This window comes from Schistocerca cancellata, chromosome 1, assembly GCF_023864275.1.
Source record: "Schistocerca cancellata isolate TAMUIC-IGC-003103 chromosome 1, iqSchCanc2.1, whole genome shotgun sequence".
Lineage (NCBI taxonomy): Eukaryota > Metazoa > Arthropoda > Insecta > Orthoptera > Acrididae > Schistocerca > Schistocerca cancellata.
Genome location: NC_064626.1, coordinates 1,164,712,512 through 1,164,730,451, shown reverse-complemented (window position 1 = coordinate 1,164,730,451; position 17,940 = coordinate 1,164,712,512). Strand labels below are relative to the sequence as shown.

The window sequence follows — 17,940 nt, the reverse complement described above, 5'->3', positions numbered from 1 at the left end:
TTGTGATAGTTCAAAATTTATTAAACTACTGCAAAAAAGTCCAATAGCATGCAATGGAAAATAGAGGTCACTATGAATGTATTTAGTGCACGTTAGGTCACATGTTGCTGCATATCAAATGTAATTAACATATTGAGATATTATTTAACCTTGGAATGGGATCTACAACTCACTCCATTCTGGGAAAATGGATTGCATATTGCACACTTCATTCCACTCTGGCACCTAGACAATAAGTGGGAATGGAATATTCATAACACCTTTGTATCTGAAATGGTTTAAGATACCGAAACAAGACTTTGGCAAATAATAGCATGCAAAGAGGAAAATTGGTTGCCCTGTGTACTGTTTGTAACTACCTTTCTAGCATGTTAAAATACAAGCAACTCCAGATATTTTCAATGGAATAATGTAATTTTTTGAGGGGCATTGACAGCTGGTGAAAAGAAAGTTGTTACAGGGCCCAGAAACCAGAAGTAGTTTCTGCGATGTGGCTCCGACATTCACAACAGGATTCACAACCACTGCAAGAATTGTGGAGTCAACTAAGTGTTGTGGGACTGTCTCCAGCAAATCTACATGAGAGTGCCTTCTGAAAGAGATTTTCTAAATACTGTAAATCATTTATATAACACACAGAATGTTCCAGTGCAGTTGGTGATTTTGACGGACAACAAAATTGTTTCAAATGCCCAGAAAATTCTGGTACAATGTTTTATAGTTATAAACATCTCCATTCAATTGTACAACAAGCAGTTGCCGATTCTCGCAGAAAATTCATTATAACCAATGTTGCGGGGGATATGGGAAGGAAAGTGAAAGTGGTAGATTTCATTCTTCTAGTGTATTTCACTTAATGCAAGAAGGGGATCTTAATGTACCGCCAGGCACTCCAATACTGAAGACATCAGTTATGTTGCGTTTTGTATTCAATGGAGATTAGGCAATCCATTGTTGAGGCATTTTATCAAATATTACATTCGAAGTGTTTTACATCCAGGTAAAGAATATTTCAACAAACACTTTTCCATACCATGAATACCAACTGAACATGCTTTAGACATAATGAGTGCTAAATGGAGCACATGTTGGAAGCCAACAGAAACTTCACCACAATTTGCTGATGATATTGTGAAATGTACATGTTGAGCACAACACTGTCAGTGACCTAGAAGGATTCCAAGTGTCAATGAGCAACATACAGTAGAAACTGAGCGTTTTATGCAAGTCACTTATCAGACAGTACGAAATTTTAACAGAGCTTAAAATTAAGCTGTCAAAATGAAATGGTTTTGAAAACATTTTCCACATAATAAAACAATTTTTATGGTGCTAAATAGAAAAATTGCTATCAAGGCTTCCCCTGATGCCATTTCCTCAACAGTACAATGAAAGAAACACAAGAGCCAGTGACAGTGTGGACTGCTACCAGCAGCAATAGCCAAATGCTGCTGGCATTGCCCAAATGCAGCTGGAGTCACACTAATGCTCTGGTTGCCATGCTCAGAAACAAACATGTATAATTCACTCAGAATCGTTCTACTTGCAGCGCCACAATAATCACTTGCACTGAACAGCTCTCGTTTGTTTTTCCAGAGTCGCTCTGGTCTGCTCGGCATGCTGCTCGGGTCATGCCACAACCTGGAAGTCACACCTATTCCCAGTTTATAGTTACCAAATTATCAGCACTTTACAACTTTGTTTTTAAAAATATGAAGTGTTGCTGTGCTAGAATGCTGCAACTCACCATTGTTGTATTTTTACATTAGTCGTCCCTGAAGATTGCAATTACATCTGACACACGTGACACCTGTTAAGAGTCCCACCCTTCTTCTTTGCCTCATTTAAATGATAAAAACACCTCCCCTTTTAAACAATGACTTGTTGACTAATTAGTAACATTTAATTACTGGTGTATGAAGTTCATAAAGTATGATGGACTAAGATGCAACTATTGATTTATTAATTCATTTGTACATGACAGTTATGAAATCAGAATAATGAAATCATGCCATGAGGTTCTAACAACACTGTTCTGAAATGAGTTATCTTAGGGTGACATTCCCTACATTCATACTAAAATTAAAACAAGTCTCATGAACATGGCTGAACATGTTACAGCACCTTTTTAACGATGTACGATATCTTAATAACTCCAGCCAAATCTGAACAACTACCACATTGCGTGCCCGATGACGACGACGCTAACAACAACCACATCTGACTGTTGTAACCAAAGAGGTTTAGCCACATATTGCTGCAACTTGCAAAGGCTGTACTTGTTGCCCTAAGAAGAGAGGTGTAGCGACAATAACCTCCCAGTAGCCCAGTCAGCAATTCCATTGTCTGTCATAGCCAAATTTCTAGGTTCAAGTCCCAGACTGGCACACAGTTTTGATCTGACAGGAAGCTCCAAATTAGTGTGCTCCACTGCAGGATGAAAATTCATTCTGCAATCAACACACGCGTACTCCTGTGGCTACTGTCCCAACACAACTTGTCTGGGCCCAGTCAGGGCACAGCACTAGGACTATAAAACTTGCCATGTATGTGTAAGTGCTTTTTCTGTTTGTTGGCTATCACTGAGGAAGAAAATGCCCAAAAGCTTAGCCATACGCTCAGTTTTGATTATGTGCTTGTCTACTGCTCAATGCCTCCACTACATGGTAAGTGCTTCTTTTATTTAGTCTTAATGATTCATAGCTCAAAAATTCAGCAAATTCTGCTGGAGCCCACAGCTTGAAAATAACAAGAACAATGGCATCAGACAAGAAAGATGGTAAAATGTAAACAAATATATCAAACAAAATTCTTACCTCATTTGTGCTATACTGCACCGCAGCATTCTGGCACAGCAAGGCAAGATCTGCCCCGACATATCCCTGTGTGAACCCAGCCACCTCTGCACACACTTCATGAAGTTCATTCGTCTTCATTTTACTGACCAATGGATGCAACAACACCTGTAGGATTTGTTCTCGTTCCTGGTGAGTAGGCACTCCTAAGTGTATCTGCAAATTGAACACGTATATGTACAGTACTAGATTCATACCAAACAAGGCAGCAGTTTAGGTAACACTTTCGAATTAGAATACTTTTTACCTGGCACGTGCCCCATGAGATTAAGTCAGAAATACAGCTTAACTTCAGTGGATGGTAAACCTCGACTACATATACAAAAAGAAAAAGCAGCAAATTAGCTATGAAGCTGACTTGACGTAACAGCCCTAATTTATATGCTTCTTGGTGGAATCATTACACAGGACATGGAAACATTCAGTGACCCTACTGTCACTCAACATCAAACAGTGAACCTGTTTCGTCTGCCAGGCCAAAAATATTTACATGGAAGCTTATCAAGCTAGAGATGTTCTCTTAATTCTTCACAGCAATTACTGATTTTCTCTTGCAAGCAGTGATATTTGGCTTCCAAGAGTCCACTATCTGAATAACACCAGTTTCACATTGCATGACCCTTTTGGAAAACAATTCCTGAGGGGTTAAGGAGAAAAAAAAAAGTATATGTGTATATGGCTAGAAATGCAATCCAAGGCAGGTGCACACACTTAAAGGAGGAGGTTGGTTGGCTGATTAAAGGGACAAAACTACTAGGTCATCAGTCCCTTTTTCCTCAAACAGATATGTCTGCATGAATGTACATCAGAGATGGTCTACCAGGCAAAACCCTGGGGAAGAAAACCCCAAGATCTACTAAAGATGAGATAAGAGACAAAAAAGAAGAAAGGGACACGGACAGGTCAAGAGAAACACAGATATACAAACAACAAACAAGTCTAACAGACCAATTGAGAGGGGGGGGGGGGGGAGGAAGGGTAAAAGAGCAGTTAGGGTAAGGGCCGGAGTGGACCACCAAGCCCAGAGAGCCGCAGCCCTGCCTGGCCAGAGGCACAACAGTGTCCAGTCAAGCCCTCAATGGGTGGATAAGGTTAAGTGGTAAAGGGCTCCTTCACGAAGAAAACATAAAAGTAGCTCAGCTGCTGAGGCACTGCCTCCTAAACCAGGGGTAGCGAGTCGGGCCGATTAACAGTCTGCCGCAGGATGGCTAGGTGAGGGCAGTTCAACAAACTATGGACCACCACCAAATGGCAATCATAATGACATGAGGTGGATCTTCATGGAGAGACGGCCATGAGTCAGCTAAGTATGGCCAATGAAGAGTTGGCAAAGGACAGTAGAGTCGTTGTGAAAGGCCTGCATGGAGGACCTCCATAGGTTCGTAGTCTTGTTTATCACCCATAGTTAGTTTGGTGAAGTCAGAGTGAGCCATTTCATATTCCAGATCCCTAAAACTTTATGACATAAGTCGATTGGAGGTCCATATCAGGGATGCCGATCTCAAGAGTCAGCTTGACGGTAGCCAGTGTGGCCAAGCCATTAGGTTTTCATTCCCCAGGATCCCAACACCGTCTGGGGTCCCGACAAAGGTCACTAAGTGTCCACACTATTCAGGGGCATAATGGGAATCCTGGACAGCCATGACCGAGGAATGGCGAGGGTGACACTAGCTGAGATTTGCAAATGGCACAAGGAGTTGCTACACATGAGAAAGGACTCACGGCAGCACGAAAGGATATGCTCAAGAGCACAAGAGATGGTTACCAACTCTGCAGTGAAAACATTACAGCCATCCGACAAGGAGCACAGTTCAGTATGTTTCACATTGAGTACAAGCAAAGCCTGCATTACCAGCAACCATTGAGCCATCAGTATAGACTACTTCTGAACCCCAGGATGAGCCAAGGATGAAGAAAAGTTGGTGGTGGAGGGCCTCGAGATGAACAGGCTTTCGAACCTTGTCAAAGGTCAAGGTGCACCATGGAGGGATTCACCACAGAGGTCTACAGAAATGGGCCCTGAGGAGAGGTGGTAGAGGAAACAACTGAAATTCATACGGCCGCCATTGCAGGAGATGGATTCCCGTGTTTGGACAGACGAGACGGTAGTTCAGATGCTTAACAGAGCTGCATTTGGGTGTAGCGTAATTGACAAGCTGTTGTTGGCACCTGATCCACAATGGAGAGACCCCACCATAAGGCTAGTTCGAAAGATTCCTGTCAAATCAAACCCTGCAGTGCTGTATCTGATCCAGTATCCGCAATGCTCAGGGCAATGCTGAACTGTATGCCAGACTCCCATAATTCAGATGGGATTGTATCCGGGCTTTGTACAGCTGCAGAAGGGTAGTGCGATCCGCACCACAGCTAGTGTCACTCAGGCAATGAAGTGTATTAAGGTTCATCCAGCACTTTAGCTTAAGCTGGCGAATATGGGGAATCCACATCAACCAAGCATTGAAGACCACTCAAAAAAAGTGAGTGGTCGGTTGTCGAGGTAATGTTCTGGTTGTGCGTGAATGGTAGGACATTGATAAAAGTACACGATGTGAATCTTGGTGGCTGAAAACCTAAAGCTGTGGGTGACAGCCCATGACCGCATGTTTCACATGGCCCCTGGCAGTCGACATTCAGCAACACCCACACTAGAGGAGCTACAGTGGAACCAAAAGTTGTCGGCATACAAGGAGGGTGATACTAAGGACCCCACAGCTGCTGCCAGACCACTGATGGCACCTAGAAAGAGAGGGACACTCAGTACAGAGCACTGCAGGACCCCATCCTCTTGGATATAGGGAAAACTGCACCAACTTGAACCCAGAAAATACAGTGAGACAAGAAGTTGTGCACAAAAATCAGGAACAGAGCCCAGAGACTCCACTTGTGTAAGGAAGCGAGCTTGTGGTGTCTCCATGTGGTGTCATGTGCCTTTTGCACTTTGAAGAAGATGTGTATAAGGTGTTGATGTCAGACAAACGCTGTTTGACTCCGAGACTCAAGGAGCCAACACAGCTGCTGGGTCACCATACGTTCAAGCAACTTACTGAGAACATTGGTGAGACTAATTGCATGACAACTGTCCATCTCTAGAGGGTGCTTACCCAGTTTCATTACTGGGATGATGATGCTTTACTGTCATTGCAAAGGAAGCACAACCTCACTCCGTATGTGGTTGAAGATGGCAAGGGCGTGCTGCCATTAATACACTGATAGGTATTTGAGCATTTGCTTGTGGATGCAGTCTGGTCCTGGTGCTGTGACAGAGCAGTGAGCTAGGACACCGACTAATTCCCACTTGCTGAATGGGGAATGTGGTTCCAGGCGGTGTGTAGTAAAAGGTAATTGCTTTCACTCCAACTGCTGTTTTAGGACATGAAAGGCGGGTTGATAATTCTCACATGCAGAAGCTTGAGCATAATGCACAGCAAATTGTTTGGTGATGGTACAGACAGTGTCATTCAAGGTAATACCAGGAATACCTGTATGTGTCTGGTTATCCATAGAGACTGTGACGAAGCAAGCTGGGATCTCTTTACTTCCTCTCTTGTTTTGCCATCTGCCTCCTTAAATTCATTTTTGACTATCATTAACATACATGAGTATAATCTGCATAAAAAAAGAGAAAGAAAGGGGGGGGGGGGGGCTGGCCCTCAGTCTTAAGAAATATAATACCAGATCTTAATTGTGTACTAATTTTAAGCATTTGGAAGAACCACTAGGATTCTTAAAGTATTTATATGTCTCTACTCGAAAACACATCATCAAAGCCAGCCCTTAATTATTTCCAAAATAATTACCAGATTTGACAAAAGCATTGTTTGCGTACCTATATCCGTTAATTTCATTATTTAAACAAATAATTATGCCTACCTTTGTGGTAGAAGAAACTGTTAAAAGAAGAAATTTAATGGATTCAGTTAGTTAAATGAGTTATGTTGTAATTGTAATTTCTGTAAATTAAATGTTGAACAATGTATAGTTTCAGTACCTATTATTGTGAGTATATATAAAGGCCCAATTTTTCGTCCCGAGGCAGTCAGTCCATAGCCAATTTTCAGATGGGAAGTCTGTGTCAGCGTAACAATAATGCATTAACTTAACAGTGGCATAAGTGTAACACCAATAGGTCGTGTGTTAAAGCAATGACAGTGTCTGTTCAATTTATTTGAGAAATAGTGACAAATGTTCTGTATTATTCTGAAAAAACTGAACTGTGTGGTTAGGTATTCACTGCTCATATATGTTCAACAGCAAACTACTGTAGCAGTATGCTGACGTTTGCCTCCAACCAATTAATGAGGCTTAACATTTACCAATAGTGAACTGGCCATATAACCGTGTAATATTGGGGGGAGGGGGGTTGTGAACAGTGAAAGTAAAGAACTGCGAAACTCAACTGTGCAACTGTCGGCTACATCATTCACAGAAGTCAGTGTTGAATTTCCACCCCCCATTTTTCAGCTAGTATAACAATGAAGTACGTCGACACCGAGGACTATCAACGAAGAAATAAAGCAGGCGAATGTCAGAAGATGTATGATCTTTGCCCAAACCTGCCCAAAGGAGAGATACGTGGTCTGATGGTTGAAATGTACCACTCCCAGCATTCTCACTTCTGCCACTTTATTAGGTGGCAGACCTGGGCACAGAGACATTTTAATGCAATGATGTGCGCCATCAATGGGTGCCACCTATGGCACGGTTAAAAATACACTCTCTCTCTCTCTCTCTCTCTCTCTCTCTCTCTCTCTCTCTCTCTCTGAGGAAAAAAAAAAAAAACACTTTTTCCCTGTTAAGTAACAGTATACTTTTCCTATGAACTGTAAAACTCATCAATCCTTTCAATGGTTGTGAATGGTAGAATTTCCCAGCACTATAGAAAATGAAACTCAGGGGAAAAAACACATTTTGGGAAGATGTCTGGTGTGCAGCAACATGTACACTGCATATTTTCATATTATGAAAGTATAAATTCGAAGTCTACCAAACACCGCATGTTATTTTCCAAAGGATTGAAATTGAGATTGCGATGTGCTTTCGTAAGCCAGTCATAGGTCACGTCCAGCAATCTCGCCAGCCGATGACAGCGGATATTCAGAGCATAGGACACATGATGTAGTCAGCCAATAGCCAGAAAAGCTATCATGTATAATATTGGTCTTGAAGATTAATAAGCTACAAGAAAAGCTAAGCTTTCACACATAATGTTGATCTTTTTTGTGTGTGTTACACTTTAAGATACATCACACAAACGTGCCAGTAAATGTCCGATCTGTGCTCAAAAATATTGTAAATGGTCGTCCTCAAAGATCTGATTTTTGAATGAGAGTCAAACGCTTTGTGATTTAAGAAATTCATCGGACATTCGCGCACAGAGTTAATCTTGCGTAAAAGGAAATATACTTTGAAATTAACGCTTTTCAAAAAACCATTTGCAATATTTTCCCCACGACCTGTTAGAAATAGATTCGTTTTAGCAGTTGCCAGAGAGCGTTAGATAACAGCCATCACTGTCCTTGCGCAGCTGTGATGACGTAGGAAGCCCGTACGTTCGTACGTGTAAAACATTGAATGATCTTACATTATGTCATAAAAGATACAAAATATTAGAGGATACTCCAAGACCGTGAGAATTTTGTGAACCATAATAAAATGCATAATTCAGCTTAAAGTGCACATTCCTATGTCCAGATTCAAATGTAAATTTTCTTTGAGTACCGGTACTGTATTATCTCGTGTTTGGTTCTTAATTATGGCACAATGCCATACGTGCTAGAAGATGAAAACGTGAACTTGAAATGCAGCGAACAGTTGAAGCTAGCCAATAGTGTGGAATTACACACTTTGTTTCAAATAAATTGACTACCTCAGCAGAAAAGATTAATAAAAGTCAAATTTCTTTAACAAACTGACAGAAATAACATCATTGTTCTGCAAGGCGATTAGAGCTTGACTGTCAGAAAGGTGGAAACAAAATAAAATCTGAAACTAATAACATGTTTTAGCATGTGTGCATGTATTTTAATTCACTTGATAGCTCCCAGCCACAAGAAATCTGTTTTGTTTTCATTTGACATGAGAGCAATAAACGATGAGGAAGCAGCAAAACCACTTAACGTAAACATGGGTCACGTGGAGACTGCCACCTCCCCACTACAACTCAGACTGCTCTGTGCATCAGGTCTGGATCTACCATATTTCCGAACCAGAGCAATATTAGATAGTAGTGCTCCCCCTCCCATGAGCGTTTGAGGTAGGACACCAAAAATTTAAAAAATCAACTTTTCAAAAATATCTTCATTTTGTACTGTACATCTTTCTGAAGAGTCTGATACATAAAACATAAATGTTCGAGGGAATGTAAGACGTTATTTGGTCTTAAGTGTGCCAAAGTGCAGTGCAACACCTTTTCACACAGTATTCTTCCATCGCACGTCTCTGTATTTCGCTCTGTGGAATTCAAACGTGTAATAATTTTGTAATGGGTGCCATCAAACTATATTCAGGCTAGTGGAAATGAAAATGACCTGTGGTAGCTCTCCTGCTCCCAGTCGGCCGGCATGACACCCTGCACCTCTTAAGAAAATTCTCGCAATTAATACTGGATGGGATTACTTGTAACCAGCAGAACAACAACTCTTCAGAAAAATTTGTAGTCTTTACTGCCTATTAACTACTAACTTGCTGTTTTGTGTGACATAAAATTAAATATAGGATACCTAAAACGAGTAAAGACAAGAGAAAAGCAAGACAGTACACATTTCTTCAATCCTTAAGTCCTTGCTTTTTTTTCTCTCTCTCTAATCCTGAGACTGGTTTGATGTAGCTCTCCATACTACTCTATCCTGTGCAAGCTTCTTCATCTCCCAGTACTTACTGCAACCTACATCCTTCTGAATCTGCATAGTGTATTCATCTCTTTGTCCCCCTCTACAATTTTTGCCCTCCACACTACCCTCCAATGCTAAATTTGTGATCCATTGATGCCTCAAAACATATCCTACCAACCAGTCCCTTCTTCTGACGAAAAAGTATTAGTACAAAATTTTTACATAAATTTGGAATCGTCATATTCTTCCTTAATTTGTGTGAGTCCCCAATTCTTCTCCTTCCTCATTCTAACAAACAATCTTGTCATCACTAATTCTGTAACCATTCCTGCCAGTGTCAAAACTTATTCTCTGGTTAACTTCACTAACCCTGCCACAATCACTCATTTAGTTATCCCACATTCATTCTCTGGTTAGGCATTATTACGTGTTCGTACAAAGCATTCCCCGCGCTGCTCCCAGAATGGAACTTTAGTGGCTGCTAGCTGGGGACTGTATAACTAGCTCTTAGTAGTATAGTGGCCTGGCCAAAAATTTGTCAAAATTTCATTTTCTTGGATACACGGAGAAGACAATACGTAATCTTTGTTGCCTGTTATTCCTGTTAATCATTTGTTTCCACTCTGGTAGTCTGAATCGATGGAATTCACTAGTAATTATAACAACACTGATCATTTGCAAACCCAGTCAACCACATAAAGAGCGATTGGCATTCACACATGAAACTGTGAATAATAATCACTACATACAACAAATTATCAATTTGAACTATGCATTGATCAAAAAAAGACCAGAATGGGCCAGAAGACATGGCAAAGTAACTTTTTTACACAACAATGCACCTGCACACAAGGCAAAACTGGTTCAGGATACAATCAAAACACTTGGCTGGGAGCTGCTACCCCACCAGACTTGACCCCTTCCGACCACCATTTATTTTCATCAATGGGACACGCATTGGCTGAGGAACACTTCAATTCCTACGAAGAAGTCCAAAATTGGGTGTCTCATTGGTTTGCTTCAAACGACGAACATTTCAATTGGCATAGTGTCCACAAATTGCCAGAAAGGTAGTCAAAATGTATAGAAAGCAATAGTCAGTACTTTGAATAAAATGTTTTTACTTTTCAATTCAAAATTAGTATTTCATTTTCACAAAAAAAACGCTCATTTCATACCGGTACACCTGGTACACCCTGAAATATGTATATGCTAATGTGTGCCTATCAGTACAGTACCAGTTTGCTGATAACTAACTCAATTTCTTTTAAGGAGATGCTGAGTCCATCCTGGATTTTCCATTGTTCAATTTATTTTAATTATGATGAGCTTCACAACTTGAAATTTTATTGATTTCAATGTACAAATACAAGAAGCATAAAACACTAATAAATTATCCTAACAACAGAAGTTAATTATAGAATTTTTTACAGTGCTGATTCACCCAGTAATAACTCAGAAAAATATTTATGTAGCATGTCTACTTCCAAACTTAATAATGGGCTAGGCATTCCAGCCTTTCTTGGAAACATCTGATATCTTAGCAAATCTACTTTTGCCATGGAATACAAATTTCTACACACTGACAACTAATCCTAATAATTATGTTAACCTAATGCAGCAACTCATTTGTAGCATTGTCGTGTACCCACAGTTTATAAGTAACAAGGTAGTTTCTGCTGGCAGCACAAAGTAATAATTACTTCCTTGAAGTCTGAGTGTTTCAGATATGCTGTTATCACTAGCAATAATCATGCAACATACATTGTGACTCTGATAGAATAAACACATTTTACATTGTCAGCAGAAGCCACGAAGCTGCTTCTAAGGATGGGGCTGGGAGAAGCATAAAAAAGAACTGCTGCAACAAGTTAATGTAAAAGCTCAGATTTGCATTCAGTGTAAAAGAAATCAGCTGTAGGTTAGCTAGGCACGTAGGAATCTCTCTGTTTTACTGCATAGTGAATTTAATACAAACAAACATAGAAAATAAACGTTTACCTGACTACTGTCTGTTTCCCTACACATCACAACACCTTGGACATATTCATGGACATTTAATGCTAATGGGGGTCTCAATACTGCTACAGGAAATAATATTTGAGACATATATTATCTCTGGGCTCACAGGACACTCACCTCAGTGGACAACCTGCCTGGTCGCCTCAGAGCAGGATCCAGATCACCAGGGCGTGTCACTGTAGCAACGACCACCAACCCTGGAACACTGTCGGCACGTTCCAGGAGAAGAGCAAGTTCTCCCGCTACTCTTCTCATGACACTTGCACTTTCAGAGCGCTCCTGTGATCTTCCAAACAGGACATCGATGGCTTCCAACACCAGCACGCAGACACCTAGGATTACAGCTTCTTAACTTCAGCCAGTCTTGGAATAAACAATTACAGCATTTACATTTCAGAAATGATTGGGTGCATTAAAGAAAGCTAATAATATTAATGACAGCAGTGCACAGTTATTAATTACGATCTCTACATATGGAATGAAAGGAGAGATGAAAACTATATAATTTTATTAAGAAGTGTGACTTGAAAATTAGCGCAGTTTCTTATCAGTTACACATCTCTGGAGTGCAAATTCCGCAAGCAATATGCATCTTCTGTCTTGAATCTACATAATCAAATGAGATCCATCCTTCGTGAAATCCTCCCCACTCCACCAAGAGTGTCTTTCCGCCATCCACCTAACCTTCGTAACCTCTCGGTTCATCCCTATGAAATCCCCAAACCACCTTCCCTACCCTCTGGCTCCTACCCTTGTAACCGCCCCCAGTGTGAAACCTGTCCCATGCACCCTCCCACCACCACCACCTACTCCAGGCCTGTAACCCGGAAGGTGTACACGATGAAAGGCAGAGCCACGTCTGAAAGCACCCACGTGATTTACCAACTGACCTGCCTACACTGTGAAGCTTTCTATGTGGGAATGACCAGCAACAAACTGTCCATTCGCATGAAAGGACACAGGCAGACAGTGCTCATTGGTAATGAGGATCACCCTGTGGCTAAACATGCCTTGGTGCACGGCCAGCACATCTTGGCACAGTGTTACACCGTCCGGGTTATCTGGATACTTCCCACTAACACCAACCTGTCAGAACTCCGGAGATGGGAACTTGCCCTTCAGTATATCCTCTCTTCTTGTTATCCGCCAGGCCTCAACCTCCGCTAATTTCAAGTTGCCGCCACTCATACTTCACCTGTCTTTCAACAACATCTTTGCCTCTGTACTTCTGCCTCGACTCACATCTCTGCCGAAACTCTTTCCCTTTACAAATGTCTGCTTGTGACTGTGTATGTGCAGATGGATATGTGTGTGTGTGTGCGAGAGAGTGTATACCTGTCCTTTTCTCCCCCTAAGGTAAGTCTTTCCGCTCCCGGGATTGGAATGACTCCTTACCCTCTCCCGTAAAACCCACGTCCTTTTGCCTTTCCCTCTCCTTCCCTCTTTCCTGATGAAGCAACCGTTGATTACGAAAGCTTGAATTTTGTGTGTGTGTTTGTGTGTGTGTTTGTGTGTCTATCAACATGCCAACGCTTTCGTTTGGTAAGTTACATCATCTTTGTTTTTAGATATATTTTTCCCACGTGGAATGTTTCCCTCTATTAAATTTTAATCAAATAATTTGTATGAGTTAATCATAAGAAATGTTTAATATTCTTTAAATTAGTAGAGATTCCTAATACCCTAATAGCCTGATGGAAGCTTTGAGCCATATGCAGAACATATAGAACAGCACAAAAAAACCTAGATTAAGAGGCAAAGTTAACTTGAAAAGTATTTTTGCATATTTTATTGTGCTTGTTAGAATCACACTCCAATTGAAACCGATTTTTATTTTTTTACAACAAATAGAATTAAGGAATAAATGTACTGAGAGATGAGTGCAGGATTCGAAGGAATTTCAAGAAGCTTCTGCAAGGAGTGTGGTTATTCGCATTCCACAATATTTAGTTGATTTCTCCAGAACATAGGACAACAGGGAGTGAAAAACATGTAAAATTATTCAACACAATGAGAGTTAATTCTGACGGCAAAAACAGAACAATACTATTCAGATAGGCATTCAAACCATTAGCTATATTTGGACACTAAGACTATTACAATTATGCAATTGTGAAACATTACTGTTTAAAACCCATTAAAATGACATACCCAGTTGACAATAGGAGCAGAACCAATAGAAAACCCTGTGCGACATCTCATTTTGTATATCCCCATTCTGGATTCAATTTTATTCCTGTGGTGCAGTCCAGAAATGTGGTGTACAACTCCATCAGTGCAAAAGAATGGAAGTCTTGCTCTAACTTTACAGTGCATGAGAGTCTTATCAAAGCCACTTAATATACTAACAGGATAATTTGTCTTGTTTAGCTCTTCCACATATTCATTTGTATAGTCATGTATATCTTTTCTATGGAGAATCTCTGTACTAAAGCTAAGCTGAAAGACAGTTAAGAAGTTCTGCTAACAAAAATAAATCAGTGTTTTGAAAAGAGCTGCAAAAATAAATTGGGTGGCAGCTTCCATTTCTGCAGCAGCACATCACTGTACAGAGTTTAGTTTGAGTTGTAACAAGCTTCTGACAAGAGGTGAATTATTTTTACTCACTGTGTGTATTTTAGCTTAAATTCTTAAATTTCTTGTGTACGTGTGTGAGCACGCGCGCGCGCGCGCGCTTCTAGCAGCCACAGTTCCACATTTTAATTACTGTCTACTGTACTGGTAGTCAACCTGTTCCATACCAACCACTAGCGGGTGTTCCAGCCTTCACAGTAGGTGTTAGGGATTTTAAAAAAATTTTCATTATGTTTTTCATAAAATTTTGACAAAGTAATTGTTAAATAATTATAAATTATAAGTTTAACTTGCTGTAACTCTGCTTTATAGATTTTATGAAGTAAAGTTACTTCCTAATTTATAAGTCATCATTACTGTACATCTGGTTGGCAGTTAGAAAATTTTACAACTAACAAAGGTACAAAAGCTAGAAGTAGATAAAGCCTGACCCCCTGGTCTAGCATATTTTTCCACCATCTTTAGTGTGGATAAGGACTCTGATTGCTGTGTTCAGATATGAGCCAAGTTGGTGGCCTTTCACTCAAACCTCCAGTCAGTGCTGGCTACAGTCACACAGGTTGAGGCTGTTGCAAATGGTATCACTCAGAGGACCAAACAAGGCAATCCGAGATATGTCCAGTACGTTCCACATTCCCCCCCGATCAGTCCACTACTGTGACTGTCTCTGTTACTGCCTCTACTGCGGTGGCGCCCCCACCCATGGGTGAGTGTAAAGCAGCAAAATACCTTTAGGGCTGGAGGGGGAGAACACAATTGAATGGCCTTCCCAGTTTTTCTGACAAACGGATTTCAGGTGTTATCAGTGGCTAACACACATCCTGAGGCAGATGAAGTTGCTTGCGCTGTTTCATAGGAGCCTTCTCAACCCACAACATCTTGGCACCCACAGAGTGGGATTGCTGACAGTTCAGAGCTCCAATGTTTCATGCATGACAGGACCCCTTAGATATATGGCTACAAAGAGGGGAAAGAAATTCAGTGTTCACTGTGTGCATACTGGCACACGTCATTCCAGATATGGAACGACTGCTTCTGGACATCTTGAAGAGCACAGGTTGCAGCCAACTGCAAGTGGTCACTCATGCTGGAACTAATGGTGTGTTCCTCTTTGAACCGGATAAGATTCTACCCAGTTTTGGATGGCTATCTGAATTGGTAATGACTGCTAGTCTTGCTTGCAAGATAAATACACAGTTCACCATCGGTAGTGTTGCCGATAGTACCATTGGTGGACGCTCGGTACAGAGCTGAGTGGAGGGCCTGAATCAGAGGCTCAGATGATCCTGCAACTGTAGGCTGCAGATTCCTCAACTTGTGCTACAGGTTGGTAAGGTTTCGGGTTCATATTAAGAGGTAAGGTATCCACTATACAAAGGAGTTGGCTACAAAGGTAGCAAGGGCTTTGTGGAATGGGTTGGGCAGTTGTTTTAGGTTAGGGGGTCTCAGCCTCAGTCCCCTAGGCTGGAGGACAAACACAGAATGAGAGTAGACATAGCAACAATCAGTACTGTAGTCGTAAATTGTTGTAGCTATGTTGGGAAAGAACCAGAGCTCGAAGCGCTGATAGAAACCACTGGACATTAAATCATTATGGGTACCTACAGTTGGCTAAAGGCAGGGAGAGGCTCAGCCAAAAATTTTGACAAAAGGACCTGAAAGTTTTCAGAAAGGATAGGTTAAAGAGCGCACAAAATAACGTGGACAGTAGATGTGCAATCGGCAGAGTACTCGTGGCGAGAGCAATAGTGACGGGGGTTACAGGCAGGCGCTGCAAGGGAAATGGTGAGTGCTGTTTGGGAAGTGCCATTCTAAACTGAAGCCAACATTAACATTTTTTATAAATATTAAGTGGAGTTCCTTCTCCGTCCACACTTGCACCGTGGCCATTCAAGAAGATCTACTGTCATCTCTGCTTTGGTCAGTATCTAAAACCAGTCCCACAGAAAATGCAACGAAAGCGGCAATTTATTTTCTCGTGCCTTTAACCATTTGTAACTTTCAGAGAAGCACAGTGAATGATTTCTCTTGTTGCCATGTTAAAATTGGCTTCTTTCGCCAAAACACGGCGGAGTTTACACAAAGTCACCTCACTAATATGTTGCAGACACAACTGCAAAAGAATTCTTAAACAATGGTTTATGAAGTTTATTATTTGAGGAAATGATGTAAAGTAGGTCAACAGGTTATGGAAAAGCACATCCTTGATACAAAAAATAAACATCTAATGTCTTCACTTATGTTGTTCCAAACCCATAGCATTTCTCATTTCACCAGCAATCAATAGCTCTTAAAAATTACATTCTTTCATGGAGAAAGTATGCAGTGTGTGGAATATCATGGCAAATAATGGAGTTTTGCATAAAAACCATATGGAGAAACATTCTGCTCTTTGTGTGCTATCATTTGCCAAAATCTCATTTCGATATCTCAAACCACTCATGAAATATGAGGAATGTTGTGAGTATTTCATTCTGGCTTTATCGCTGGTACGCACAGTCGTAAATGAGTGTGCTACATCATATCAATTTTCTCGAGACTGATGACAGAGACCTCCACCCAACTTCAAAGAAAAATTCAATATGTTAACTAAATTTCATACAACAACAACATATTACAAAATATGCATCAAATGCAAAATCATAGCGACCCCTATTTTTCCAATGCAAATTTTTTGCGTTTCATGCAGTGTCTTTCTTATATGCAAATCACAACGACTACAACCATGAACAAAATGATGGGCACGTCGTCATGAAGCTGACACACAAAGCTATAAGTAACACAAAAATGAAATTTTTTTACCACATAGTTCCTGTAAAATGGTTTGAGAAACATTGCAGGGGATGCATCTCGATTATGTCATCACAGTGCATCGTTGACTGGCCAAAAGCAGGCAAACAATGTCTGCCTCCCCTTCTACACAAAGGAATTAATTCGCACACTGCTTCAGACGAAAACTGCTCACTGGGCATCAGCCACTGTGTCCTGCACAGACTAACACTAAAAACACTGATGGGACTTTTTGTCCCATAGCAAAATTTTGGCCCCTTTCCCTTTTCTAACCACTTTAGGAAGTGGATGAGGGTTCATGACTTTTAATATTCCTTAGCCTGTTACTTTTTGAAATAACAGTCAATGCTATCAAATACATAGTTCTCAAGAAAAAATAATAAATACCTCAAATTGTCGATGGGACATTTTTGTCGAATTGTGTAAATTAAGTGTTGCCGATTGCTACTCGTTGTTGGCAGCCCTTACTGCGCCTGCTGATACAATGCAGGTATGAAACACTAAGGGCAGAGTCTTTGAGAGAACAGAACTTTATACAAGTAAGAGGAACAGACACTGAAATAAAGTAAGATGACCTGTTGTCACAGTCTCATGGATGAGTAGATGTCGGCTTTGAAAAATAATATTGAAGAAGTTGAATCTAAAGGAGAAGACATTGACATATATTGACTTATTCTGATTCTGATACAAAACAAAGTACAGCAGGGAGTTCGAATGCATCAGAGTGCAGCAATGATGATTCTGATCTCCATGTACGTACAACAACATAAAAGGCAGGTCGATAGAAACACAATCATACACACAAAATTCAAGCTTTCGCAACCAACCGTTGCTTCGTCAGGAAAGAGGGAAGGAGAGGGAAAGACGAA

General features: G+C 40.8%; 1 protein-coding gene across 1 annotated transcript in view; it reads right to left on the bottom strand.

Moving 5' to 3' along the window:
- Positions 1 to 17,940, bottom strand: part of LOC126093772 (spermatogenesis-associated protein 5-like protein 1) — a 90,529-nt gene that overhangs the window by 44,281 nt on the left and 28,308 nt on the right. The window contains exons 3-4 of the mRNA XM_049908745.1: positions 11,825 to 12,039; positions 2,817 to 3,011 (exon numbers count right to left, since the gene is read on the bottom strand). Coding sequence (XP_049764702.1) covers positions 2,817 to 3,011; positions 11,825 to 12,039 — 410 coding nt within the window. The remainder of the gene's footprint in view (positions 1 to 2,816; positions 3,012 to 11,824; positions 12,040 to 17,940) is intronic.